General features: G+C 47.5%; 1 protein-coding gene across 1 annotated transcript in view; it reads right to left on the minus strand.

Annotated features, from left to right (window-relative positions):
• Positions 1 to 724: 724 nt before the first annotated feature.
• Positions 725 to 26,959, minus strand: part of GK5 (glycerol kinase 5) — a 43,397-nt gene continuing 17,162 nt past the window's right edge. The window contains exons 4-16 of the mRNA XM_035133764.3: positions 23,109 to 23,202; positions 21,011 to 21,142; positions 20,415 to 20,490; positions 19,050 to 19,111; positions 18,889 to 18,962; positions 18,679 to 18,739; positions 13,638 to 13,764; positions 12,240 to 12,344; positions 11,192 to 11,286; positions 10,796 to 10,899; positions 8,709 to 8,768; positions 7,851 to 7,984; positions 725 to 4,071 (exon numbers count right to left, since the gene is read on the minus strand). Of these exons, the coding sequence (XP_034989655.1) occupies positions 3,920 to 4,071; positions 7,851 to 7,984; positions 8,709 to 8,768; positions 10,796 to 10,899; positions 11,192 to 11,286; positions 12,240 to 12,344; positions 13,638 to 13,764; positions 18,679 to 18,739; positions 18,889 to 18,962; positions 19,050 to 19,111; positions 20,415 to 20,490; positions 21,011 to 21,142; positions 23,109 to 23,202 (1,276 nt within the window). The 3' untranslated portion in view covers positions 725 to 3,919. The remainder of the gene's footprint in view (positions 4,072 to 7,850; positions 7,985 to 8,708; positions 8,769 to 10,795; positions 10,900 to 11,191; positions 11,287 to 12,239; positions 12,345 to 13,637; positions 13,765 to 18,678; positions 18,740 to 18,888; positions 18,963 to 19,049; positions 19,112 to 20,414; positions 20,491 to 21,010; positions 21,143 to 23,108; positions 23,203 to 26,959) is intronic.

Here is a 26,959-nt window from a genome sequence, read left to right on the forward strand (position 1 = left end):
AAGGGGCGGGGCTCAAGTTCTGGAACAACTTATGGGGCATGGGGAGGGGAAAGGGGGCGTGTCGTCGGAAGCCGATGGCGGCGGCCGCGGCTCCTCGCCGACCACAAGCCCCGCCCCCGCTCCGGATACAGTACTGGGAAATGTTTGGAAGCTAAGCTGCTGCTAATTCCGCCCATCAGTCTCTAGGTTGATAAGGCTGTGGCTGCATTGGCGGCATCCAGAAGAGAAAGTTATGAACGTGTTTTAAGACCAAATAACCACACTTGAATAATAATAATAAATCTCTCTTGTTTATGGAACTGGATACTTGGGGAGTCCGACAATGGCTCTAAGCAATTAAGCAACAAGTTTTCTCTTCTTAGCCTGAACCAATTCCCATTGGGGGTTGTTATTTTCATGACAGGGGGGAACACTTTTCGGAACAAATACACTAAAAGATTGGTGAACTAGTACATTATCTATGTAGTTATATATCCAAATTTTAATTCTTCATATGGTTCATATGTTATTCATAACTTTGAAACTATTACAGAGGTCTCAAACACAGACAGTGGTGACAAATATTGACAATCTCCATTTTTGATAGGGTGCAGCAGAAGGGGAGAAACAACAAGGAAAATGGGGTGGGAAGTTGACTAATAATAATAAAAAGATGTGATTTGATTATATAGGCTAAAAATGTTGAAACTTAGTAAGACATAATGTAAAAAAAGACAATCTCCACTTTTTCAGAGCAGTAAGATTTTATTAATGAATTAGAAATCTATTAGTATCTCTGCAAGGTAGAGACAGTCAGCTGAGTAACAGTTTATAAGTAAACATTCTGCCATAGAACTAGCCTACAATATGAAGAAATATTCCATAAACCTTCAGTTCTTGTGCACACATATTGCATAGTCTGGGTTTCTCAAATGTGTATAGACCAGGCATCCCCAAACTGCGGCCCTCCAAATATTTTGGCCTACAACTCCCATGATCCCTAGCTAACAGGACCAGTGGTTGGGGAAGATGGGAATTGTAGTCGAAAAATCTGGAGGGCCGAAGTTTGGGGATGCCAGGTATAGACACACACACAAAGTCATGTTAACCCATGTATAATAGTCCATAATAAGGAACAAGTGCACACCTGAAACTGACCAATATAAAAATAAAACCTTTTACAAATACACAACACAGTTCACAAGTTGCCCTGGCTCTGGGCAGATAAAAAAAAATTAGTACAGATTGTCACAGAAAATTTCCAGTTTGAACCCCATTCTCATTCAGGCACTTAAGACCATTGCATGGTGACAAATGGCAGGATAAACCAGAATTCTTCCCTAACTAGAATGAAAAGTTGGTCACTATCGTGCAGAACTAGCATGGATCATGTGATTTTAATTTGTATGGTAGGTTTGGAAGGACATAGTGTTTATTTGTCTGAATGCCTTTGAAGATCAAAGTGCCCTCCTCACATTCAAACTTATGTTGTGCCTGTCCTAAGGGATGGGAAGGCTTGCGTAGGAGGTGAAGGAAAGGATAAGTTCTTGAGAGTGATGAAAAGGAGAGTTGACTTTCAGAATCAAAGTTGCATCAGTCCAGCAGCCCAGCTCACCTGGATGGAATATGTGTAAGTAATTTTGGTGCTGGAGGAGACTCTTGAGAGTCCCATGGACTGCAAGAAGATCAAACCTATCCATTCTGAAGGAAATCAGCCCTGAGTGCTCACTGGAAGGACAGATCCTGAAGCTGAGGCTCCAATACTCTGGCCACCTCATGAGAAGAGAAGACTCCCTGGAAAAGACCCTGATGTTGGGAAAGATTGAAGGCACAAGGAGAAGGGGGCGACAGAGGACGAGATGGCTGGACAGTGTTCTTGAAGCTACAAACATGAGTTTGACCAAACTGCGGGAGGCAGTGGAAGACAGGAGTGCCTGGTGTGCTATGGTCCATGGGGTCACGAAGAGTCGGACACGACTAAACGACTAAACAACAACAACAATGCTTTATGCAGAGTATACTGAGCTTGGAGATCCCCTTTGCACACCTGAAAGCCAGTGCCAGCCCACCCATGAGGCAAGGTGAGGTGACCGCCTCAGGCGGCAGGATCCCTAGGGGCAGCAGATCCTGATGTATAGCTTTATTTCCCCCGCCTTTGTTCCTGATGTAGATCTTCACTTGCCCTTTCTTCCCTAGTGGGGGAGGTGGGGGGTGCCTTTCTGTTGTTGGCCTCAAGTGCCAAAATATGTCATGGATGCTGTCGTTGAGATTCCTGCATTGTAGGGGATTGGACTAGATGACCCTTGGGGTGGCCCTCCAACTCATTTTCCTGGCCCTAGAAAGAATTCTGCCAGAAATTCATTTTACTTTGCCACCCCAAAATAAAAACCAAACAAAAACACTTTAGAAGGGTCATCACTCAATGGTAGGGCATCTGCTTTCACTGCAGGATGTCCCAGGTTCTATCCCCAACATTCCCAGTTAGGGCTTGGAAGGGCTCCTGTCTATAACCCCGCAGAGGGATTGCCTGCCATGGTAGGCAGCGCTGAGCTAGATGGGTGAATAGTCTGACTCAATGAAAGACAACTTCCTATGTTTTAGAGAGTACCGGTACATAAAATTGCATGAGACTTGTCATTAACCAATAGATATCCATAACTCTTTGGCCACAATTTTATACAGGGTTGATCTGCAAAAAATATATATACATATTCTAGCTGGAGGAAAAATGCTTTCCAAGTGACACAATAATGAAATGTGGGTGCAATTTCCCAGTAACAAGAAGCGGTAGCTTGTGCAAAGACTTCTGCCATTACACACAACTATATAATTATTGAATGAATTTATTGTACCTGGAAGTGAACTGTGAGTTTCCCCTTTGAATATGGTAACACCTTGGACTCTATTTAAAATCCCCTTGGTTGGTTTGCTTTCTCTTAAACTGGGTTTGGGCTTAAATGCTGCTGACAAAAACATTAGATGCCCAAGCACAATTTCACATATGCTCTACCTTATCTATTTTTTATTCAGGTTGTATTTGCGGGTAGAAATCAATCATTGTACAGTAGTAGAGTTTGAAACAATGCAAGTAAAACAGATGAGTACAAGGGAAAATTAAACAGGGTAAGGGGAGATCTAGTTGTGGTGACCTATTCCTTCCAAAAAGAACAGAAGACAATCCTGACCTACTCTGGATTTGGAAACATCAACTGTAATTGGTTAAATGTAGCAGCTAAATAGGATTTTAAAAAAATTAAAAGCTGGAGCTCTCTGGATTCCCAAGAATCTGCATTAGCAGCAATGCATCACTACCTTTGGCCACAGGGATTCCTAAACCTTTCCTCACCTACCTATATACCATGGGGATTGCTAACTGATTTCCAACATCATCTGGCAATTCAGCTGATCTCTCCCAGGTGGCCAGGCTTTAATTTCGGACAGATAAAGAAGTGAAGATCATCACTGAAAGCGGAGGTCAATCAGCTTAGTTGTCTCAGTGCCTCTTACTGCGAGGCAGCTCTCAGTGGGCAAACAGCCACATTCTGTGCTAGGTTGCAGATCAGAATGCATGGATGAAATCACAAGTCTGGAAGAACAAGGTGCTTTTTGCTACTTTCCACTTTATCATAAAAGCTTCTTGCGTTAAGGTAAAACATCAACAGTAATGTAAGAACCAAAAAATCAGCCAGGACTTTTGCATTCAGGTATCTTTGACATCACATTTAGTGACCTATTACAGGAAGTCACCCCCTGGGAACTTTGGCATTCAGTCTCTTGAAGGTGGTTACTTCCACCTTCCACAGGGGCAGCTGGTATGTTTTAATTAACCTCACGGAAGAAGCAGAAATCAACTCTAAACCAGAACTGCAGTTGTGTTTGTATTGTCCTATAATTATAATAATCTGAAATATTAATTTAACATTTTGCAATAACCCTGTTTCTATGATGTCTGGCTGTACCAACTGAGAGAACGTTGAACAGCTTTCACCCAGTTGCTCATGGCAGGTTCGTATTCCTCCGGCTCCTTTTGAGGCTTAAAAACTGTATCAGTTTGCCTCAGCTGTTTCAGTTGCTCTCTGTCCTTCCAGAATCCTAGAAACAAACATAACAAAAAACAAAATCACTCCCCAGCTGAAAAACAAAAATGTTGCATCAGGAATTCGTCATACCATATCGTGGGGCCACCCAAGGAAGCTGAATGCTGGAAGATTTCAGACGGACAAAATCACATGCTTCTTTTACACGGTGCATAGCTGGAATTAACTCCCACGGGATGTAGTGATGGCCACCAACTTGGATGGCTTTAAAAGAGGATTAGACAAATTTATAGAGGACAAGGAGATCTTTGGCTACTAGCCACAATGGCTATGAGCAATATGCCTCTGGATATTAAGTGCTTGGAATCACAATTGGGGAGAGTGCCGTTGCCCTCAGTCAGGCCCGTCCTAGCCATAGAGGCTAGTGGCGTGGAGAACCACAGCGCCGGGCGCTGGAGGGCGCTGGAAGGGCATCAAGTGAGCGCAGGGTTCCGGCGATCTGACCAGGGCTGCGCTCCACAAGCTGAGAGGCTGCGACGCGTCTCTCTCCTTCTCCAAGGACTCCGCGCTGCACCTCCTTCTCGTTTCCCCAGCACTGGGTTCCGCTCAGTCGAACTTTGCCACCAGCGCGCACACAGCGCCCAAGCAGCTCTTGCTGGTGAGTGCGCTGGTGGCGAAGCTTGACTGAGCGGAACCCAGCGCTGGGGAAATGAGATGGAGGCGCAACGCGGAGTCCTCGGAGGTGGCCTCCCGCTGCTGCCGCGGTCCACTTGGCACTCCCTTGGAGAGGCTCTGGAGGGGGGCGCTGGAGGGACCTTAGTGCCAGGGCGCTGGATGGGCTTAAGATGGCCCTGCCCTCAGTACCCTGCTGTTGTACTCAGATACTTCATCCTGCACAAGGACCAGCTGGTGGGCCTAATTATTGATTTTAAGGTATGGGCAAGTTAGCATGGGAGAAGGCATTTCCTCATCAGGGCCCCAGTCCATTCAGGGCTTTAACTGTTAAGTATAAGCAACTTTAATTCGGCCCAGAAAAATAGCTGGTACTGTTATCAGTTACTTTTTTCAATGGGAGTTTCATGTGCAGAACCTGTTGTTGCAATTTTTGAATAATCCACAAGGACAGCTCCAGGTGGAGCACGTTACAGTTGTCTAGCATGCAGGTTACCAGGGCACTGGTGGCTATAGCCAGGCTATACCTATTTATGGAAGGCCTTGGTCAACACGCCAGCCAAAGATGAATCTAGGCATGCCTAGCCACCATGGCCACTTGGACCTGAAGTGACAATCATGATTCAAGGAGCACCCCCAAACTATGCAGGTGCTCTTTCAAGGAGAACACAACTTTATCAAGGGGAGGGCTGTTCTGACAACCCCCGTACTCAGGAACCACATATTCACCTCTCTTTCATTTATGGCACATTATCACTTCCAGACATTGCTTTAGGACCAGCACAACCCCTTCTTCTGGTACCGACAGAACAGAAAGATAAAGCTGGGTCCCACTAGCATGCTGTTGGCACTTTGCTACAGATCCTGGCTTCAAATAGATGTTGAATAGCACGGGTGACAAGACTGAACCCTGCAAGCTCCTGCAAGATAATTCCCCCAGGGCTGAACAGAAGGCATACTGTCCTCTGGAACCACCCTTGGAGATAGGACTGGAGCCAAAGCATTTTATTGGTGTCATAGTGTTTATTTTTTTCCTTTATCAACGTAAAGGTGTTGAAAGAACCTAAGAAATAACCTGCTGAATCAGGCCAGTGACCCACCTAGTCCTGTGATGCCTGTGGGGAAACCTGCAAGCAGGATCCGAGCAAAAGAGCACTCTCCCTCCTCTGCTTTCCAGCAATTGGCACTGAGAAAGCATTACTATGGAAAATTGCTATCGTGGCCAGTAGTCATTGTGTCCTGCTTAACTGAATAGTAGGCTTCTGTTTTTAGATTCTCCCCTCCACAATGTCCAGCTTTTCATGAAACCATAAAATATACAGTGGTACCTCGGTTTACGAACACCTCGGGTTACGAACTTTCGGTTTACGAACAATCTTAACCCGGAAGTAAGTAACCCGAGGTGTTTCCAAGGCCTCCACGGAGGCATCAGAGCGTCCGCGACTGTACCGCAGTTACGGCAGCACTCCGATGCCTTCGCGCTTCCCCTCCCTCTGCCTTAGACAAATGTCTCCTCTCTCACTGCATGTCCGGCACCGGTAGGCCACGAAGTTGGCCATCCAAAGCAGGCCGCACAGCACGAAGCTGTCCCACAGCTCGCCACCCACCAGCAGGCAGCGGCACCACGCCAGCGCCTCCGACACCGACTTACCTCCCCAGGCGCCGGCGCCGCTCGGCGGGCTCAGCACCATCCATGGCAGGCGCCGGTGGGGCTCGATCGCCCATGAGAAGCGGGCCACGGTGTCGCGCCTCAAAGCGGCCCTCAGCCTCAGCGCAGATGAGAGCAAGGCTGCGGCGGGCAAGCGGCGGTCCTCCAGCAGTGACCGCTGCTTGCCCGTCGTGGCCTCGCTCTCATCTGCACTCAGGCTGAGGGCCGCTTTGAGGCGCAACACCATGGCCCGCTTCTCCTGGGCCTCGAGCCCCAGCAGCGCCTGTCATGACAGCGGCGGCAGCCTCCGAGGCTTCTCGACGCAGCAACCGCGACACAGCTTTGGCCTCCGGGCTCCTTCGCTCTTGGCCCTCTCGGCGATAGCCGGGAAAGCCTCCTCGGCTCGGCCCAGGGATGCAGCATGGCGGCTGACCTCGCCGCCACTGCTGCCTTCGCTGCCTTCCAGGGCGGCAACCATGGCCACCTCTAAACGCCACAGATGGCCACGAGGCAGGAGGACCCTCGGCAGGGTGGCGGCAGCGGGAGGCGGCTGGCCCAGGGAGCCCGTGGCTGCTCCAGCTGCCGTGTACTCCCGCAGCAGCAGCACCGCCGCCGCCAGCGCCTTTCTTCTTCTTTGCCTCCTGCTTCTGGCGCGCCGGCATGGAGGGCCCTCTCTGGCTGGGAAGGGAAGCGAGCCGGCGGCCTGGGAGGGCCATGGAACAAGGGGCAGCGGCACACGTGGTGAGCAAGAGGCGACCTCTTAGTCTTCCCTCCTGCGCACTTTTGAGAGTCAGGTGAGCCTTGGAGAGGTTTGATGAGCCTTGCACGGCAGTGTGCCTCCGTGCACAGCGAGCAGGTGCACTCACTGACTCTCTCGTCTTGGTAGACAGTAAAATTTGTATTAAATTGCTGCTTTAGGGGGTGTTTTTCATCGTCTGGAACGGATTAATCCACCTTCCATTACTTTCAATGGGAAAGTTCACTTCGGTTTATGAACGCTTCGGTTTATGAACAGACTTCCGGAACCAATTGTGTTCATAAACCGAGGTACCACTGTACCGCCCTCCCGCAGCACTTATCTCTCAAGATGAGGTTGAGATGACTGGGTGACTGGTAGACGCAAGTCTACCCTTATGTTATGAATGATATTGCTTTAAACTAACTTCATTTCTTTATGAAACAATACATCTGGTACACGTGTTTATCCCCATACTTAAATCTCACATGCCTGCATGTGATTTCTTTGATAAGCTCCCACTCCAGAGTGTCTGGTAAGAAAAGGTGTTTTGCACAATGGAATCTGCAGTGTTTAGTTGTTATCCAGATTAGAGTATATTTATGCAGGTAGCAGCACAATAAGATAGTTTGTATTCAGGTGAAAAAATAAGTAACATGAAGTTCTAGGAATATTTAGAGGCAAAACCTTGCTGATGTTTGCAATCCGGAAATCAGGTATAATATGGAAAACATGGAGAAAGAGCAAGGGAAAAACAACTTTTCAGAAGACTACATACCTACAGCAAGGCCAGCTAGAAAAGCTGCTCCAAGGCAAGACATATCTGTACAAACAGGCTTGTTTATTGTTTTATTGATCAGATCCGACGTCATCTGCATTACAAAATTATTTTTACTGACACCTCCATCAGCTCTGTGTGAGAGAGAGAGAGAGGGCGGGGGGAAGGAAAAAAGCATATTATTTTAATGCTTGGATTCTGGAAATTCTGTCCAATTTAGATTATATGATGTTTATGTAGCCAGTCCATCCTCAGTCGTGCCAAATGTCTTTGCTCTACAGAAGGAAACAGGAGCCTCAACCAAACAAATATTTTAAAGGCTGTAGTAATGAGTTTTTTTAAAAAAAGTTTTCATGGACAACAATGGGAGATTTTTGTAAGCCTAAATGCTGCGCTGGATGAGGAATGGAGGCAGCTGGGGAGGAAAAATTGGTAGAGGGAAATGAATGAACAGATGGCGAGTGAGTGTGCATTGTGAGAAAGAACATGGGATAGTTCTGTCCCTGCACATATTTGGAAGAGGCCCCTCCTGTTACTGGAAGGAACATCGCCTCTGGGAGGTTTCTCATGAAGAAATGTGGCCCTCAGGCTGAAAAAGATTCCCAATACAATTTTAGATCTTTTGCCCATGTAAAGGACCGCCAGACTAACAACATTCTACACTTCTGTAATGTCAATCGTTAATCTACGATTTGCCAAAACGTTATGCAAAAGGTCACAAGGCTGCTCACTGTAGCGTTTTCAACAACATAAAGGCAGCTGGGAAGTTGTGCTACCTATCTGGCATCTTAAATCAATGGATGGTTCCACATAAAAGAAAAATTCACAGAGACATTTTTAGAGATAACATGAACATACCGAATGGACGTAGGTGGGATGTCCAACTCTCTTGCGATGGTATCATAAAGCTGTTTGTTTCTTGCAAAAGAGATTCAATAGGAATTAAAGCATTTATACAAAAGTAACATGAACTTCAGAAGCTCAGTACAGTATGCAGTTACAAGAAACCACAGTTCAAAACTAGTGAGATAATTCATAAGTTTTCATAATGGGCTTCAAGTGAGCTATTTTAAAATAACCTGGAGCTGTACAGCTCTTCATGTTTCCCACCTGTATTACATGAGAACATTTTAGGCTACCTTTCTCAAAGGCTAAAGTGCTGTACATTAGGCAGTAAAACTGCATACAGCATTCAACAAACCCACAGAGAGCAGAACAACATTATAGGCTTACTAAGAATCAACGGGCAAGCCACCATATCAGTTTAAAAGTTTTGCTTCGCTTGTGGAAACTAAACTGCAATGAGGAGCTCCTAACCCCGGTGAGGAAAGCATTTCAAAGCCTCTAGGCCAGGAGGCACCAACCCTTTGGAGTCAGTAAGCACATATGGAATTTTGAGAAAGTGACGTGGGTGGTGGTCACATAAGGGCTGTTGCAGGGCGCAATGTAACACAAAATGGTTGCTGTGGGGTGTGTGGTATCATGTCTGCCACATCTGGAATGTGGCATTTCCCCCCCTCCTCCCCAAAAGTGGGGACAAGGCACCTACATCAGCCAAATGCTGCACTTGATTGTGGAGAGAAATGATCTGCATCTCTCTGCTGTTCAGAACAGAAGGGAGGGTGGGTACTCACTCCTAGCACCCACTGAAAGCAGGGCTGTCTTTTTTTTAAAAAAAAAAGATTTTTTTTGAAGTACGAGAATTCTTACATACATTATATTCTCTCCTTCCAATGTTTAATTTCCCGTACCATTTTTTCTTTCCCTTCCCACCCCCTCCCTCACCCATAATCCATTGGAAGGGTTCAAACAGTTGTCCTCAGCCACGGGCACAATGTCTTTAATTTCCACTGAATGTCTTCTGGTCCAGTAGTTGTTATCCATTGAAGATAGCAGGGCTGTCTTAAGCGCCCTTGACGCTGTGGTGCGCCGGATCCCTCCGGCGCCCCCCGGCCCGTTTCCCAGCGCGGTGGGTGGGTGCAGCGGGCGGGCAGGCACAGCGCGGTTGCCGTGGGCGCAGCTGCGCGGCGAACCGGCGGACTGGCCGGCCAGCGGGCGGGCGCAGCTCGCGGCACCCCCCTGGCAGGCTGGCGCCGTGGTGCCCTGCGCCACCCAGCCTGGCCGTAGGGCCGGCCCTGACTGAAAGGATATTTACTGAGATGTTCTGCTGTAGGAGATTGCAGCGGGCGCAATGGCACCCATGAGAGCCACACCGACAACCCCTCCTACAGCAGTAACGTCCCTAACACTGCCCACCATCAGTCTAGTCTACACAGGGCAGGGTATGATTTCCCAGTTACTACTGGTGTATGACCTCTATCCACTACAGCAGCAGAATGAAGAAGGTCACAATTGAGAATAATATTTGACAAGGCACACCAGTTACCGTAGGAGCAGAAAGCAAATACCTATTTTAATCTTCTGAGCAACCAAAATATTGAATCATTTACTTTTACATCAATGTTAAAACGTTAGCAAGAAAAGTGCTAACTTTTGGTATTTGCCAGCCTTTAATTTATTTCCCATAGTGAAGGCAGCCTAGAATTGACATTCTACCTGCTCGGTTTGAATTTAAAGACTAGGCAGCAAAGGGGAAGGGACACTGTTTTCAGACAGGTTCTATCAGTTATATGACATTTGAAGGGGGGATACTTCACAAAGAATAACTGTCTGCTTTATATGGTTGAGAGGGGTTTTTCCCCTGCTGTGGTTTGCAAGAGATTGGGCTTCTTGGAACTGAAAGCATGTAAGTAGAGATTCACAACATTTTGTGAAAACTTGAGTGTGGTTCACAGACCCTGGTATAATTTTTCTGTAACCCTGTGAACTCTGTAGGAACCAGGCATGTCAGAACTCAGAGCAGCACAGACTGATGGAATGTGTATTCTCAAATAATAGTGCAAAAGCATGTGTTGGAGATTTAATTGGATATACTGGCTTAGTACCTGAAAGCTATAGATTCCAACACAGCTCGAACAAGATGTTTTTTGGTGGTGCAAGATGTGATCCCCATAAAAGAAGTACATGCAAAAGGGTCATTCACTGGGATCTAAAATAAAAAGATACGAAAATAAGATACGCAGGAATTTGTTCTGATGGCAGATGTCTAAGAATGGACTGAAATCATAAGGAAAAAAATAACTTACAAATGACAATAAAGAGGCAGCATAGTAAGGAGGAGGAAATTAAGAGCAATAAGCAGTGCAACGTTGTTCGCAAGATAATTTTACAGCCAATGAAAAGTGGAAACTATGAAGGCTGAATGAAATGTATTTCTTTTTTATGATCACATATATTTTGGAAGCCAATGTCACTTCAGCAAATCAATCAAGTCATCTTACCTGCAATCCACTAAAAGATGGAACAAAACAAACGCCTTCTGAATTTACTAGACTCTGGGCTATTTTTGATGTCTCTTCAGGATTGGTAAAAAGACCTGTAAAAATACACACAATAGGAAGGTTAACCTATTTCAATATTTCCCAAACTTTTGAAGTTTCGCCCATTCGACTTAAATCAAAGGTTTACACTCTTTCAATTAAAAAAGAAAAATATTTCTTGAGCACTCTTTACTACAACGGGTAGTAGTCCCTGCAACTGGCAGCTCAGTTAATCTCTTGGTATCCTGCCACTGCTGGCTCCAGGTTTTGTGTGGTCCTTGAGCCACCTCCTCCTTGCCACTCTCACTCTCCTACTAGCCTGCTTGCCTTCGCCCTCCGTGCCCATTCCGTAGAGCCTCCGGAGAGAGAATGCAATTTTTAAGCAGAAGATGCTGTTCACACAGTTATCACTGTTTGCATGCAGAGAGAGAGCAGTGACGACAACAAGGAGAAGTAGCAATGCATCAACATCATGAGGATCTCGAGGGACTTCCTACTGGAGGGTGGGGAGTGACTGGGCTCTGGCAGATCTTCAGTCACCTTCCCCTTTTGCTCACTTCCAGCACAGTACTATGTATGCTTATTCAGATGCAAGTCTTATTGTGCACATGATGCTCACTCTCTAGTAAACATATTTAGGACAGGGGTGGAGAACCTCGGGCCTGGGTTCCAAAAGCAGTCCACTAGGTCTCTCAATATGGCCTGCAGGATTCTCTCCAAGTCATACCCCCTCTGGAGCCAACACCCCTTTCTGGCTCTGCTTTGCAGCCTCCTTGAGTGTTTCTTCTGCCTGGCAGGAATGTCCCATTCAACTATACTAGTGATGCCTCTACAGAACACTGAGAAAAGGTCAGTACCATAAGTGAAAACCTGGAAAAAAATTTTAGCTCACTTAAAGAAATACACAATAAATCCCACCCCTACATTTGAAAACTAGAAACATAGTCCTAAGATTGTGCTTCGCATCCTACATTATTTCAGGCTCAAAGAATTAATTCATGCTACTCACCTAAGCTCTGGGCCCATTTAATAGAAGTCCCAGTATCAGAAGCATTTCCTTCAGTTAAGAAGATCACCTCTTTCCCAATCTTCCAACCAACCACTGGATACAAGCCTTAGAGTTGCAAGACATGAGTTTATTATGAATCTTAACCACTATACCACATTCACTTTTCTAACATAAACAGTAATTTATTGCATGTATACAATGCATAATATCCATCACTCACAGGCCCTTGTTGACTTTGGAACTCTTGAAAGAACCCAATAACATACACAAATAGTATCTGGCATCCAAAATGCTATTCCAGGTACGACTATCAGTTTGTTCCTGGTGGAACTGCCCACTTCTGTTTTTGTCTTTTTTCATTTTTCTCAACTGCCCACTTATATATATTTCTCTCTTAAAAAAAGAGAGAGAGGCATGCCAAAAGCCATAATCATGACTGTATCAAGGTATATTGTCTACAATCCCTAGAACTACTATTAGAAGACATCAGGTCTTTGATCTAGTTACTAAAGTAGAAGCATATTTACTGATTTGTGAACTGCTTTGTAAAAAAAGACTGAAAGTGGGACATAGTTCGTTATTTCTGGAGCCAGAAGAGCTTGTCCACCTTCCTGCTGCTAGCACCCAGCACAAAAAATATTACGGATGGTGGAAGTTTGCCTGACTGATCAATCTATATGATTTGACCTTATGCTGCTTTTATTGTTATTTTTCAGTTGTTTTAACATTTTTATTGTCAGCCACCTGGTGAGGGCTTGCCCTAGAATGTTGGGTAGGAATGAATGAATAAATAAATCTGTGAAGCTCTATTCCAAATACTGGTAAGCATTATTAGTAGCAGCTGCTCCTTGTAGAGTCTCTCACAAAGGGATAACGATTTGAACATTTGACAGGTGTTGGCCACACTAAGGGAGTATCTTGAAAAACTATATATTTTCTTATTAATATCTATGGCTTCCATCCACAAAGCAGCTTCCCCTCCTCCCCCGTTATTCAGAAGGGCTCACCGACCCTCCAGTGAGGCTTTTTGCCGGGTGGCAGGTGACTGACATGCATAGGAGGGGACAGGAATCCTTTCTTCCATGAACACCCTCAAGTTAACCTATCTCAGGATCCAAGCCTTAGTTGCCTTAGAACCTCATTACAAAATAAAAGTAACATTCCATGCTGAAAATGACTGTGTCTAAAATTATTGTTTGTCCAGGCTTATGCAGGCAATATATCTTCTTTCCATTTTGGTTGGTGGGCCATCTCATTTTTAAAAAAATTATCTTTTTATATATAGTAGCTATTTTAAACTGGCTTGATTTTTTTCTTTTTACGATATAGCAGTATATAAATATTTAAATAAAGTGTTTGTTGTCAGTCATTCTTAGAACGTAAACACATAGGCTTTACCTTTTGTAGATACGTGGATTTTGCTTCCAGTGTTAACATCCCAAAACGTACCAGTCCCCATGGTGACCTTAGTATCGCCTCTTTCAAAACAGCACTCTCCAAACATGGCCGCCTGTTGGTCTGCCACCTTCAGTACAAAAAAACCCAAAACAAAACAAACAAACAAACCAGGTTGTCAACAAAATTCTGTTTCTGTGTTAGTGTGTGCACTTTCCTTTTTTGGAAGGAAGGAAAAGAAAAGTAACATGAATAGGAATAGAAATAGGAACAGAAACATAGGAAGCTGCCTAATGTCAAGGCAAAGCCTTGCTTCATCTAATTCGATATTGTCTACACCAGTGGTTCCCAACAGGTGGTCCGCGGACCCCCAGGGGTCCGTGAGCTATGCCAGAGGGGTCCGCAAGATGCTAAAAAATATATTAAATATATTTCGTATGATAACAGATTTTTTGTTTTGGCCACTTCCTGCATGAGCAGAGTCTAGTGCAAAACTAGAATTAGATAGAGGCAGTAGTTCTGCTGTATGCCGTTAGGTGGCGCTTTACGAACACTACTGTTTTTCAAAGAGGCAGCGCGCGCATTCTACTAACGCTCACCTCCCCAAGATGCTTTGCGCGCGCCGGCTTCATTTGTGCGCTACTGCGCAGGTCCCCTGTCTTCTCCATTCCCCTCCCTCCTCCCTGGCGCGCGCTGCCTCTTTGCAAAACAGTAGTGTTTGTAAACAAAGCGTTGTTTTTCGCGGAAGCTACAGTTCGCGTAGTTAAAAATGGACTGTATACTGATGGAGTACTCTGTTGTAACTGTAAAAAACGTATAAATATAAAATATAAAAAGACTCTTAATTTGGCTCTCACTTTTTAATTTTAGGATTAGGAATTAATGGGGGTCCTTGTCACAATAGCGGCTCAATGAGTGGTCCTCGAGAAAATTTTCTTGGGAACCCCTGGTCTACACTGACTGACAGTGGCTCAAACCGCATGTGGCATTGGATTTGCATACTATTTTGGGTTGATTATCCAAATAAAATTTTAAACAGGTGAAATGTTGCTACATTTATGTCCAATACTTCAGGAAGATCAGGGTCAGGGTCAGCAACCAGCACATAGCTGCCAAGTCTCCCGTTTTTCGTGGGAAACCCCCATTTTTAAAGCCATTTCCCGCTGTTATCCCAAATGGCGAAATATCCCGTAATTCCCCCAGATTTTCAAAGCAGCTCCTGCCGGCCAAGGAGGCTCCTTCTGCGCATGTCTGGACATGCATAGAAGCGACTTCCGGTGCCGTGCTGCTGCTGATCCCGGATTTTTCAATCCGGGAGTTGACGGGTATGAACCAGCATACTAGGAAAACTGCCTGGACCTTACTACCGGTGCTAGGGCTTTTTGCGCCCTAGGCTAAATCACCTTCTGGCGCCTCCCCCCGGCACATGCGTCATGACGCGTGCACAATGCTGCTGACGCCGCTGCGTCCCCTCCATAGGCGGGAGGGTGCTGAGCTCTCATTTTGGCTCGCGCGCCTCCCACCTATGGAGGGGACCTTGTGAGCTCTTCAGCGGCAGCGAGTAAGCAGCGGCGGCGGCAGCAACAGCGCCCATAGCTGAAGGCTTCAGCTATGGGCGCTGCTGCAGCCACCGCCACCACTCCCTCGTTGCAGCCGCTGAGGAGCGCACAGCGTCCCCTCCATAGGCGGGAGGGCGCTGAGCTCTCATTACATTTCAGGGGTGGAGCCGAGCAGCCGCCCACCAGGCTCCAACGCACGTGGAGGCACCGGCAGTCGACAGGCAGGCGGAGGGCAGGCTCAACAGCGCCCCCTCAATTTCGGCGCCCAAGGCCATGGCCTAGTTTGCCTAAATGGAGACGCCGGCCCTGCAAGCAGCGCCAGGTGGCAGGATCTAGCCAGCTTTTCAATTGCCCAGAATGCCCCTAACAGTGTTGAATAGAACCCATTAGGTTGAAGGGATATGAAGGTTCCCTCAACCATGTTATATTAGAATTTAGTTCACTCTAACGAAGAGAAAGCTTCAAAAGGCAAGTGCATGACTACTGAAAAAGCATGCCCTCTGGCTAGGAAAAGCATGTTTTGCAGGAGAAAGAGAGGGTAAACACAGAAGACAGTAATTGACATAGAAGGAAGTTGTTGATTTTAAGATTTGTCACATACAGTCATACCTCAGTTTAAGTATGCCTCGGTTTGAGTATTTTCAGTTTAACTACTCCGCAGACCTGTCTGGAATGGATTAATCCACTTTCCATTACTTTCAATGGGAAACAGGTAGGTAGCCGTGTTGGTCTGGGTCGAAGTAAAATTCTTCAGTAGCACCTTAAAGACCAACTAAGTTTTTATTTTGGTATGAGCTTTCGTGTGCTTTCTATTTCACTGTATCTGAAGAAGTGTGCATGCACACGAAAGCTCAAACCAAAATAAAAACTTAGTTGGTCTTTAAGGTGCTACTGAAGGAATTTTTTTATTTTATTTCAATGGGAAAGTTCGCTTCAGGTTAAGTATGCTTCAGGTTAAGTACAGACTTCTTGAACCAATTGTGTTTGTAAACCGAGGTACCACTGTACAATACTGAACTACCGTGTTTCTCATATTATAAGTCATGTCTTATATTAATTTTTTCTTCAAAAAAACACGACATGGCTTATTTTTGAGGGATGTCTTATTTTTTAATAAAGTGCACGCGGGCGCTGTTTGCCGGGCTTGTCAAGCCCAGCAAACAGCGCCCGCTGATCTTCGGTGACAGGCGGGGGTGGGCGGAGAGCGGAGAACGATCTCCGCTTCCCCCCCACCCCCGCCTGTCACACAGCACAGGTCGGCGGGCGCTGTTTGCCGGGCTTGTCAAGCCCAGCTAGGAGCGCCCGCCGATCTTCGGTGACAGGCGGGGATGGGGGGAGAGCGGAGAACGATCTCCGCTTCTCCCCCACCCCCGCCTGTCACACAGCACAGGGCCGAAGATCGGCGGGCGCTGTTTGGCGGGCTTGTCAAGCCCAGCAAGGAGCGCCCGCCGATCTTTGGTGACAGGCGGGGGTGGGGGGAGAGCGGAGAACGATCTCCGCTTCCCCCCCCACCCCCGCCTGTCACACAGGACAGGTCCGAAGATCGGCGGGCGCTGTTTGCCGGGCTTGTCAAGCCCAGCAAGGAGCGCCCGCCGATCTTTGGTGACAGGCGGGGGTGGGGGGAGAGCGGAGAACGATCTCCGCTTCCCCCCCCACCCCCGCCTGTCACACAGGACAGGTCCGAAGATCGGCGGGCGCTGTTTGCCGGGCTTGTCAAGCCCAGCAAGGAGCGCCCGCCGATCTTTGGTGACAGGCGGGGGTGGGGGGAGAGCGGAGAACGATCTCCGCTTCCCCCCCACCCCCGCCTGTCACACAGGACAGGTCCGAAGATCGGCGGGCGCTGTTTGCCGGGCTTGTCAAGCCCAGCAAACAGCGCCCGCCGATCTTCGGTGACAGGCGGGGGTGGGGGGAGAGCGGAGCACGATCTCTGCTTCCCCCCACCCCCGCCCGTCATACAGCACAGGGCCGAAGATCGGCGGGCGCTGTTTGCCGGGCTTGTCAAGCCCAGCAAGGAGCGCCCGCCGATCTTTGGTGACAGGCGGGGGTGGGGGGAGAGCGGAGCACGATCTCCGCTTCCCCCCACCCCCGCCTGTCACACAGGACAGGTCCGAAGATCGGCGGGCGCTGTTTGCCGGGCTTGTCAAGCCCAGCAAGGAGCGCCCGCCGATCTTTGGTGACAGGCGGGGGTGGGGGGAGAGCGGAGAACGATCTCCGCTTCCCCCCCACCCCCGCCTGTCACACAGGACAGGTCCGAAGATCGGCGGGCGCTCTTTGCCGGGCTTGTCAAGCCCAGCAAACAGCGCCCGCCGATCTTTGGTGACAGGCGGGGGTGGGGGGAGAGCGGAGAACGATCTCCGCTTCCCCCCCCCACCCCCGCCTGTCACACAGCACAGGTCCGAAGATCGGCGGGCGCTGTTTGCCGGGCTTGTCAAGCCCAGCAAACAGCGCCCGCCGATCTTCGGTGACAGGCGGGGGTGGGGGGAGAGCGGAGCACGATCTCTGCTTCCCCCCACCCCCGCCCGTCATACAGCACAGGGCCGAAGATCGGCGGGCGCTGTTTGCCGGGCTTGTCAAGCCCAGCAAGGAGCGCCCGCCGATCTTTGGTGACAGGCGGGGGTGGGGGGAGAGCGGAGCACGATCTCCGCTTCCCCCCCACCCCCGCCTGTCACACAGGACAGGTCCGAAGATCGGCGGGCGCTGTTTGCCGGGCTTGTCAAGCCCAGCAAGGAGCGCCCGCCGATCTTTGGTGACAGGCGGGGGTGGGGGGAGAGCGGAGAACGATCTCCGCTTCCCCCCCACCCCCGCCTGTCACACAGGACAGGTCCGAAGATCGGCGGGCGCTCTTTGCCGGGCTTGTCAAGCCCAGCAAACAGCGCCCGCCGATCTTTGGTGACAGGCGGGGGTGGGGGGAGAGCGGAGAACGATCTCCGCTTCCCCCCCCACCCCCGCCTGTCACACAGCACAGGTCCGAAGATCGGCGGGCGCTGTTTCCCGGGCTTGTCAAGCCCAGCAAGGAGCGCCCGCCGATCTTCGGCTCTGTCCCCCGATGCGCGACGGCTCGGGGAAGCAGGCAGGGAGCTCCTGCTGGGTCCCGCGCCTTCGCCTCTCGCTCGGTCGGGGCTACACGACATGGCTTATTTTCGGGGTATGTCTTATTTTTCACCAACCCTTAGAAATCCTGTCATGGCTTATTTTTTGGGGATGCCTTAAAATATGAGAAACACGGTATTTCTTGATCTGAATTTGTTCATTAGAGAACAAAGTACTGCACAGAACTGGCATGACACACTCTAAGGAACTGGCACCCATTTTAAGAACTTCAGAATAGGCAATTTCAGCCAGACGTAGCAGAAACAGCAGACTGGCCTGCACTTTGAAAGTTCTCTCTGGAGACTTCTACTAGGACTAATATACTTGACATAGTACCCAACTGGATCTAAACATATTTCTAAGGGGACAGGAAAGAATTTTTTTTTTTTACTTACCAAAGCTGCTATTGGAATAGGCACTCCAAATATCTCAGCATCAACTGTTCCAAATTTATGACTTAAAATAAAAATAAGACATTAAAGGTTATTGCCCTCATATCAAAACTATAATGAGTAGACAAAAAATAAATATTCTAGAAGTGTGAAAAGTGTGCCACTTCTATTCTAAATGGGGGGGGGGCTTATTTATTAGACCTTAGGACTAACCTTGTGTCCTCCACTGTGGGGAAAATTGATATTGGAATGGAAAGAAGCTTGCTAACGAACGCACTCCACTGCAACTGAAATCACATGCATATGAAAAAGGGGGAGTTAAAAGCAATACAGAGTAAACCTTGAAGCAGCTTTGCAGAGAGAATTAGTCATACCTTGAAGGTATCAAACAGTGCAGTTGAACTGGCATTTGAGTAGTCTGTAGCATACACTTCACCTAGGGATTAAAAGGAACCAATACTAGTGAATGCTCAAAAACACAAAAAGAAGATTACAGTGAGAGATGTGGGAACTTCATGTTGAAGGCCTGAGTCCTCCTTAGCGCCTCACTTGAAAAGCACAAACACATTATTGCATACAAGCATTTGTTTACGGTCATCTTCTTCTAAGAGGATATTCTTTTCAATTTCCCTCCAATACGAAACCGGGCAGTTCATTCAAAGTAACGTACTACTAGTACTACCACCATTTGTTTACCCCACCTCTGGCTGTAGCAGCAGTCGCAGCTCCCCACATGCACAGCACAGCTGAGGAGAAAGTGAGGCTGCAGCATTCAGAAGTTGGAGGGGAGGAAAGACACAGGAGAGGAAATGGATGGAGAAAGCAGCTAACATAAATGTGTGGGAAGGGGAACAAAGAATGGGAAGGAGAGAGACAAAAGGAGAGAGACAAAAGCTGAGGGAGAGAAAGAATGGGAAGGAGAGAGACAAAAGGAGAGAGACAAAAGCTGAGGGAGAGAAAGAATGGGAAGGAGAGAGACAAAAGGAGAGAGACAAAAGCTGAGGGAGAGAAAATGTACCCAGGAGTGATGCTGCACCTTCAGACCCCTGCCCCTCCCCACAAAAAACCTGTCCTCTCTTCTTCCCACCTGCTAAACCAGGAAACCACTCCTGGCTAAGGGGACAGCTGCCTCCTCCATCTCACAATAACAAACGGCAGCACAGAAACTGGAGAGCTAAGGGGTGCAGGTCCATGCAGAGAGAAGAGACAAGTTACCTGAGTAAAGGAGCCTGGGAGATCAATGAATTGGGGCAGGGACATGTTGAAAGAAGTTAGAAGGAGAGGAAGTACATCACCTGAACATTTCTTTACTGCCTAGTTCCAATAATGAATAAGGAAAACTGAGGAATGAGGCAGCAAAGATAGCGTGAGATTACAGAATTTAAGCTTTCCTCAGGGCAGAATTAGAGCTGCCTCAGCAGAGGAATCCTTGCATTGTTCCCTCCCAGAGTGTACATATATTGGTTTCGATCCAAATGTTGCATGAGTGGAAGGCTGAAACTTATGCAAAATATATTTCTTGTCCCCTCATCCTAGACACATCCTGAAAAGCTTCTCCAAAGGGATGGAGGACCCTCTTAAACAGCACGGGTTATGTCACAGGTGGGTTGCAATGTGAGGGGCAATTCATTCAGTATCTGGCAGAGCACCATGTCTGAGTCCATTCGCACAACCTTTGGATCCAACTACTACTCTGCAAGAGGGCATGTGCTTTCTATCTGTTTAATCACCCTTCTCACCTTTGGTCAGTTTATATAGTATCCATGTGTCAATGGTTCCAAAACAGCAATTGCCATCTTTAATTGCTTGTTCTACCTGAAAGCAAACACACACCAACCGTGTTTTATTTCAAGATGGCAAGTATAACACACTTCAGCGTTAGGTTAAAATAAAATATAATAAAATCAAAATTGAATTAAGTAACATTATGTTATCTAGTGTTAGGCAAACCAAAGGAACAGGTTTCCCAATTATCCCCTTTAGAAGGTTGTGGATTATCTATCAAACCAGCTTACTACTCAAAAGTCCTTTCTGGGTATTATTTATTTGTGTTTTTTTATTAAAAAAACTAGGCGCAATTGTCTCCCAGGTCCTGGGTCCAACATTCTAATTGCTACACTAATAATAAACCGCCTGAGGTGCTTTGGTGGAAAGGTGGTATATAAATGGGAGTGAAATAAATAAATAAAAACAAGCAGTTGACATTTTCTAATGAAATTTAGCATATAATACACATTACACTATTATGACTACCATCCCGAAAGAGGTTTCTCTGCCGGAATAAAGAGCCAGCCCGTACAAAGCTCAATATAGAGAATAGTAAGACAAGCCTTACCTCCTGTAGATGTTGTAAAATCCAAGCCAGTCTTATAGAGACATGTTGCGTTGAGAACATTTGGCAACTCGCTAGCAAAAAGCGATCACTCCGAGTGAAAAAGTGATAGAAGGAACAAACAGCATGCACTGTCTGTTCCAAAGAAAGAAAGAAAGAAAGATTGAAAGAAAGAAAAAAAGATTGATTGGATAAATACTTGGTATTCTTTCCTTTGGGGGGTTGGGGTTGGGTGAAATTACCCATACACACCATCTATGAACAGAGCAATTCAAGTTATGACAATGTATATATAGAAGCAGGGCCTTTTTTCCCAGCTGGAACTCAGGCACCTCTCAGGTGGGCACTATTGCCATTATAAAACAAGAGAGGCATTCATGGTGAGTTCCGGCATGTCTTTTTCTATAAAAATAGCACTGATAAGATTTTTTTATATGAAAGTGAGGAGACAACTTTCAAAGGAGCTGCTGGGAGCTTATTCGAACTAGTCCAATATTTTGTACCATGCGAGTCCCAATGAAGTTAGGCTGTTCAGTAACTGGTTGGACTAGCAATCTCATACTGCTCAATGAGAAGCAAACTTGGTTTACCAGTTCCCAGGTGAGGGGTAGGACCTCTGGCAGCCATTTTGAGAGTTTGTCTATATGTGTTGGAGAATGAGAAGAAATCATGGGGTAGAACCACCTGCTTCACTGCATATTGCAGGTGGGGAATTGCATGTTTCAAAGTACCCTTGTTTTTTAAAAAAAACCAAAAACCTTCATGTAAACAGAAATCTAATACCAGCTTTGCTGGTTTTTTCCTTTGCACAAAATGTCACAAATCATTCTTCCACCTTGGCACTCTACAATTTCATACCACTACAGAGGGAGTTGGACTGGATCGCCCTTGTGGTCTCTTCCAACTCCATGATTCTATGATATGATTCTATGATACATGCAGACCAAGCCTGAGTCTGAATCAGCGGCGGAGCTTCATGCTCCGCCACCGGGGGCGGAGAGCAGGCGCGCTGCCCCCAGTGATGTAGCGCGCATTCTGGGGGCGGGGGGCGGCACACGTTTTGGGGGCGGGGCGCGCCGTGCACAGTGACGTGGTGCGCGTTTTGGGGCGGGACACACTGTGCGCAGTGACACGGCGCACATTTTGGGGTGGGGCGGGTGTTTTGGGGTCAGGGCGGGCAGCGGCGATAGCGACCCTGGGATCGCGTCGCTCGGGGGCACCACCCCCACTGCCCCTATCTTCCTACACCCCTGGTGTGAATGGAACAGCTGGGTAATTTAACCCAGAGGTAGACAACATGGTGCCGTCCTGATGTTTCTGGACTTCAATTTCCACTATTCCTGGCCAACATAGCCAATAATTGAGGATGATGCAGCCAGGAACTACTAGAGGGCACCACTCTGGCCATCTTCAATTTAATCCCCTTCCTTTCAGAGCTGAGAACGTATCTGTGTACCTCATGAAGGCCAGACTATCAACATTGTCATGCAGGCAAAAGTCTTGCTTTATAGAATCCATATAGTTTGAAACCTGACCCCAAAAGCCAAAATACGTGGCACAGGAGGCAACTGGTAGGTAATTGCTAACTTTTCTATTTTACTGAATGCAACTCCTTGATGGGTGGGAGAGAAGAGATTATTAGCTCCTTCAAGCTGTTATTTGCTCCATATGTAGGGGTCGGGGAATAGAGGGGTTTTCAATTTCAATAAGAAGAAATCCCCATCCCATTTCTTCCCTGGTCAAAGTAGCACCTCACCTCAAGGAAGAAAAATGATGAGATTTATCATCGATCTCCGGATGTGGACTTGGCAATATTGATAAAGCCTTGGGAGAAATATACTAACATGCTTCTTGGGAACACCACAACAAATCATAACGTTCCTCTTGGTCAGGCACAGGCATACTCGGCCCTCCAGATGTTTTGGCACTATAATTCCCATCATCCCTGACTACTGGTCCTGTTAGCTAGGGATCATGGGAGTTGCAGTCCCAAAATCTGGAGGGCAGAGTTTGCCTATGCCTGCTCTTGGTGCTTTGAAGTCCGGGTACACCTTCATACCTACTTCCCCGTATTTTAATAGCGGTATGAATGCTAGCTCACCTTGATTGTAAGAGATTTGTTCCAGGACTTTGCAAGTTCCGCAGCTCTCACATCTTGCCAACTTATGAAGTTATGAAAAGGTTTTCCTGTCTTCCTGAAAAAGGCAGAAGAGATCACCAACTTTATGAAAAGTACTCAATGCACAAAGTGCAAGCTAGACCAGTACAATTATCCCCATACTATTGATTCTGGATTGGGCTAATGTGATGGTGGCAAAAGAGCTGAAGGAGATATAACAGTTTGCCTGAAGGCCAGCCAGGTAGTTCATGGCCGGGCAATGACTAGACATGGTGGTGAATGACACTTTCTTAATTCTGCTCACTCTTGGCTCATTTCCAGAAGGAGAAACATAAGCAACTGATTCATGATACAAACCAACAATAAATAACTTCACACTGCAAGTGGGAGATGGCATGCTTGAATGCCGAAACTCTTTGGTACACGACCAGCGCTACTGTTCCACTAGTGCAACAAACTTCACTTGTGCAATGGGATTTTCCCTTCCAGCCCACTCCAGAGAGCTGAAGGAACCTCTGGTGTACATTTAGAGGGTGCATATTTTGGGAGAGGAGGGAGAGGGGTATGTGTGCAACACCACTAATTCACCTGAAATCAAAATGGCTCTGCGACTTAAGAGGTAAAATTATTTAACCCCCACCTGGTTTTAGTAGCACAATCCTAAATTCATTATTTTCTATACATTTTTTTTATTATATTTTTAAATTCATTATATTTGTACACTGCCCTTCAGCCGTAGATCTCAGGACGGTTGACAACATAAAAACACAGGATTAAACACAAAACACGTAATAAAATACCTAATAAAGACAAGAACAAAAAAGCACCAATAAACCCCTCTCCCCCCCATAAATCTAATTTAAAAACAAAACAAAACACCCCAGCTTTAATGTTGTATGTTGTGCTATGCTTACATGCATAGAGAATAAGAAGTTTAAGCTACTTATTCGATCACAGAGAATGAGAAGCTTTATTTGCTCTAAATAAATTTAACCTCTTTTCAAAACAATCCAAGTCAGCTTAATTTTTAAAGTCTCTGAAGCAATGCACACTATGTTCCTGGAACATAATCAGACTTCTGCAAGATTTACTCACTTTACAGTTTAAAAGACTGAACACACCTATTGCTATACCCCTTCTGACAGTTATAACCCACACAAAAAGATGGACTGAGCAGTCAGGGCCGGTGCTAGGGTTTTTTGCGCCCTAGGCGAGATCACCTTCTGGCGCCCCCCCCCCCATCATATTTCAAACACAGATGTATTTCACATCCAACCTTTTCCTTGTAACCATGATCTCCGCTACATGTTCCAAAGCAGTGGCAGTCCTGCTACCACAGAATAATAGTGCAGGGTGGGGAGGGAGGGGGAGGGGGGAGAGAAGGAAGGAAGGAAGGAAGGAAGGAAGGAAGGAAGGAAGGAAGGAAGGAAGGAAGGAAGGAAGGAAGGAAGGAAAGAGAGGGGGGAGGGAGAGGGAAGGAAGAGACAGAGAAGGGAGGGAGGAGGGGGGTGAGAGGGAAATAGAGAGACAGGGCCGGTGCGTCCACTGAGGCGAGCTAGGCCACTGCCTAGAGCGCCGTCATCCGAGGGGCGCTGCCAGCCTGCCGCCCGCCCGCCGCTCGCCTGCCGCTTTCCCTCCTGCTGCTGCTTGCTGCTGGCTGCAGAGGCGCTTCCCTGCAATGCCCTGCAGGGGGCGCAGGGCCGCGCAGGTGGGGAGGCAGTGAAACCTGAGTGCGCGCGCGCCCAGCTCCTTCCCCTTCCTCGCACGCTTCCTCTGGCCACGACGCCTCTGAGACCTGCCTTCGCGTCTCCCCGCGCCCGACAACCTCACTCAGCTTGCCGGTTAAGGAGGAAGGGCGGTTTTGGCTGAGGGGGAGCACGCGACGGATATTGGGTCGGCTGCCAACGTCTGTCACTTCTCCCTCCCTCCCCCTTCCCCTGGGTGTGTGTGTGTGTTTTATTTTTCTCCTCGGGGCGCTCCGTCCCCACATGCAGTGGTTGCCCCGCATGCAGTGAGGCAGGAGAGAGAGAGAGGGGGGCAGACTCTTGAGGGGTGAAGAGAGGAGGTTTCTCACCGCCGTCACTTCTTTTCTCCCCCTTCCCAAACTCTCCTGTCAGGTCCCGAGTTCGCGTTTCTGGGGGTTGTGTTACACACACAGACACTACACCACACCTCGCCCTTGACAATTTCCCTTTTCTCTCCCCACCCTCATTTCGGGTGCGTGTTTCCACACCAGCCGCACTAGCCAGTTCCTCACCCCTCAAATCTCTGCCCTTCCCCCCTCCGCCCTATTTTATGCCACATAGTTTTAGTTACAGCCACGTCCTCTCTCTCTTTCACTCCCCCCCCCGTATGTGTTTTGTAGCCGGAGCGTCTCCTCCTTTCAATTGTATTTAAATCCTGGGCATGGACAACAGCAGCAGGAGGAGGAGGAGGAGGAGGTGGACGTCCGATTTGGCAGCTGTGGCTGCTCAGGCATGGGCTGGAGAAAGGGGACCCTGGACTGCCTTTTGTAGCTGGGAGGAGCGGTGCGCGGGCGCGCAGGGGGGGGAGGAGTGAGAGGTTGCAGGCTCGGGCACTTCCCTTACTGGAAGCGGGTGGGTTGTTTATATATTTCCAACTACTCATGCAATATGCTTGTCACACCACTAGTCATGTTTTAAGAGAAGGAAATGATTAAGTGGAAGGGGTAAGATTGCAGAACAACTCTGCACATGGCAACTTTGGAAAGTTGCACAAAGCTTTTGCATAACAGTTTAAAGGGAACTTCTAGTATGATCTTCTTTCCATAGGGTTCAGTGAACCAGGTTACATTGTTGACATGGTTGGTTTTCGTATTTCGTGACCGCTTCTCAGTATGTATTATCATGTAGTATTCTGCATGGGACCCAGGTGGCGCTGTGGTTAAACCACTGAGCCTAGGGCTTGCTGATCAGAAGGTCAGCGGTTCGAATCCCTGTGACAGGGTGATCTCCCATTGCTTGGTCCCAGCTCCTGCCAACCTAGCAGTTCGAAAGCACGTCAAAATGCAAGTAGATAAATAGGAACCGCTACAGCGTGAAGGTAAACGGCATTTCCATGTGCTGCTCTGGTTTGCCAGAAGCGGCTTTGTCATGCTGGCCACAAGACCTGGAAGCTATACGCCGGCTCCCTCGGCCAATAATGCGAGATGAGCACGCAACCCCAGAGTCGGTCACGACTGGACCTAATGGTCAGGGGTTCCTTTACCTTTACCTTATCATGCATCTTGCTTTAAAACAAAGATTAAGTAGTTGCAGGTATGCTTATATGAAATGCTTAGTGGAAGTGGTCAATTATCTGGCTTGGTCCTGCTTAAAACTATTGACTGTAAAAGGTCTCATGCATGATACTACATGATAATACATACTGAGAAGCGTTCACGAAATACAAAAACCAACCATGTCAACAATGTAACCTGGTTCACTAAACCGTATGGAAAGAAGATCATACTAGGAGAAGTTCCCTTTAAACTGTTATGCAAAAGCTTTGTGCAACCTTCCAAAGTTGCCATGTGCAGAGTTGTACTGCAATCTTACCCCTTCCACTTACCGGTAATCATTTCCTTCTCTTAAAACATGACTAGTAGTGTGACAAGCATATTGTATGAGTAGTTGGAAATATGTAAACAACCCGCCTGTTTCCAGTAAGGGATGTGCCCGAGCCTGCAACCTCTCACTCCCCCCCTGGCGCGCCCGCGCACCGCTCCTCCCAGCTGCAAAAGGCAGTCCAGGGTCCCCTTTCTCCAGCCCATGCCTGAGCAGCCACAGCTGCCAAATCGGACGTCCACCTCCTCCTCCTGCTGCTGCTGCTGT

Source organism: Zootoca vivipara, chromosome 5 (genome assembly GCF_965207765.1).
Source record: "Zootoca vivipara chromosome 5, rZooViv2.hap1.1, whole genome shotgun sequence".
In the NCBI taxonomy this organism is placed as follows: Eukaryota; Metazoa; Chordata; class Lepidosauria; order Squamata; family Lacertidae; genus Zootoca; species Zootoca vivipara.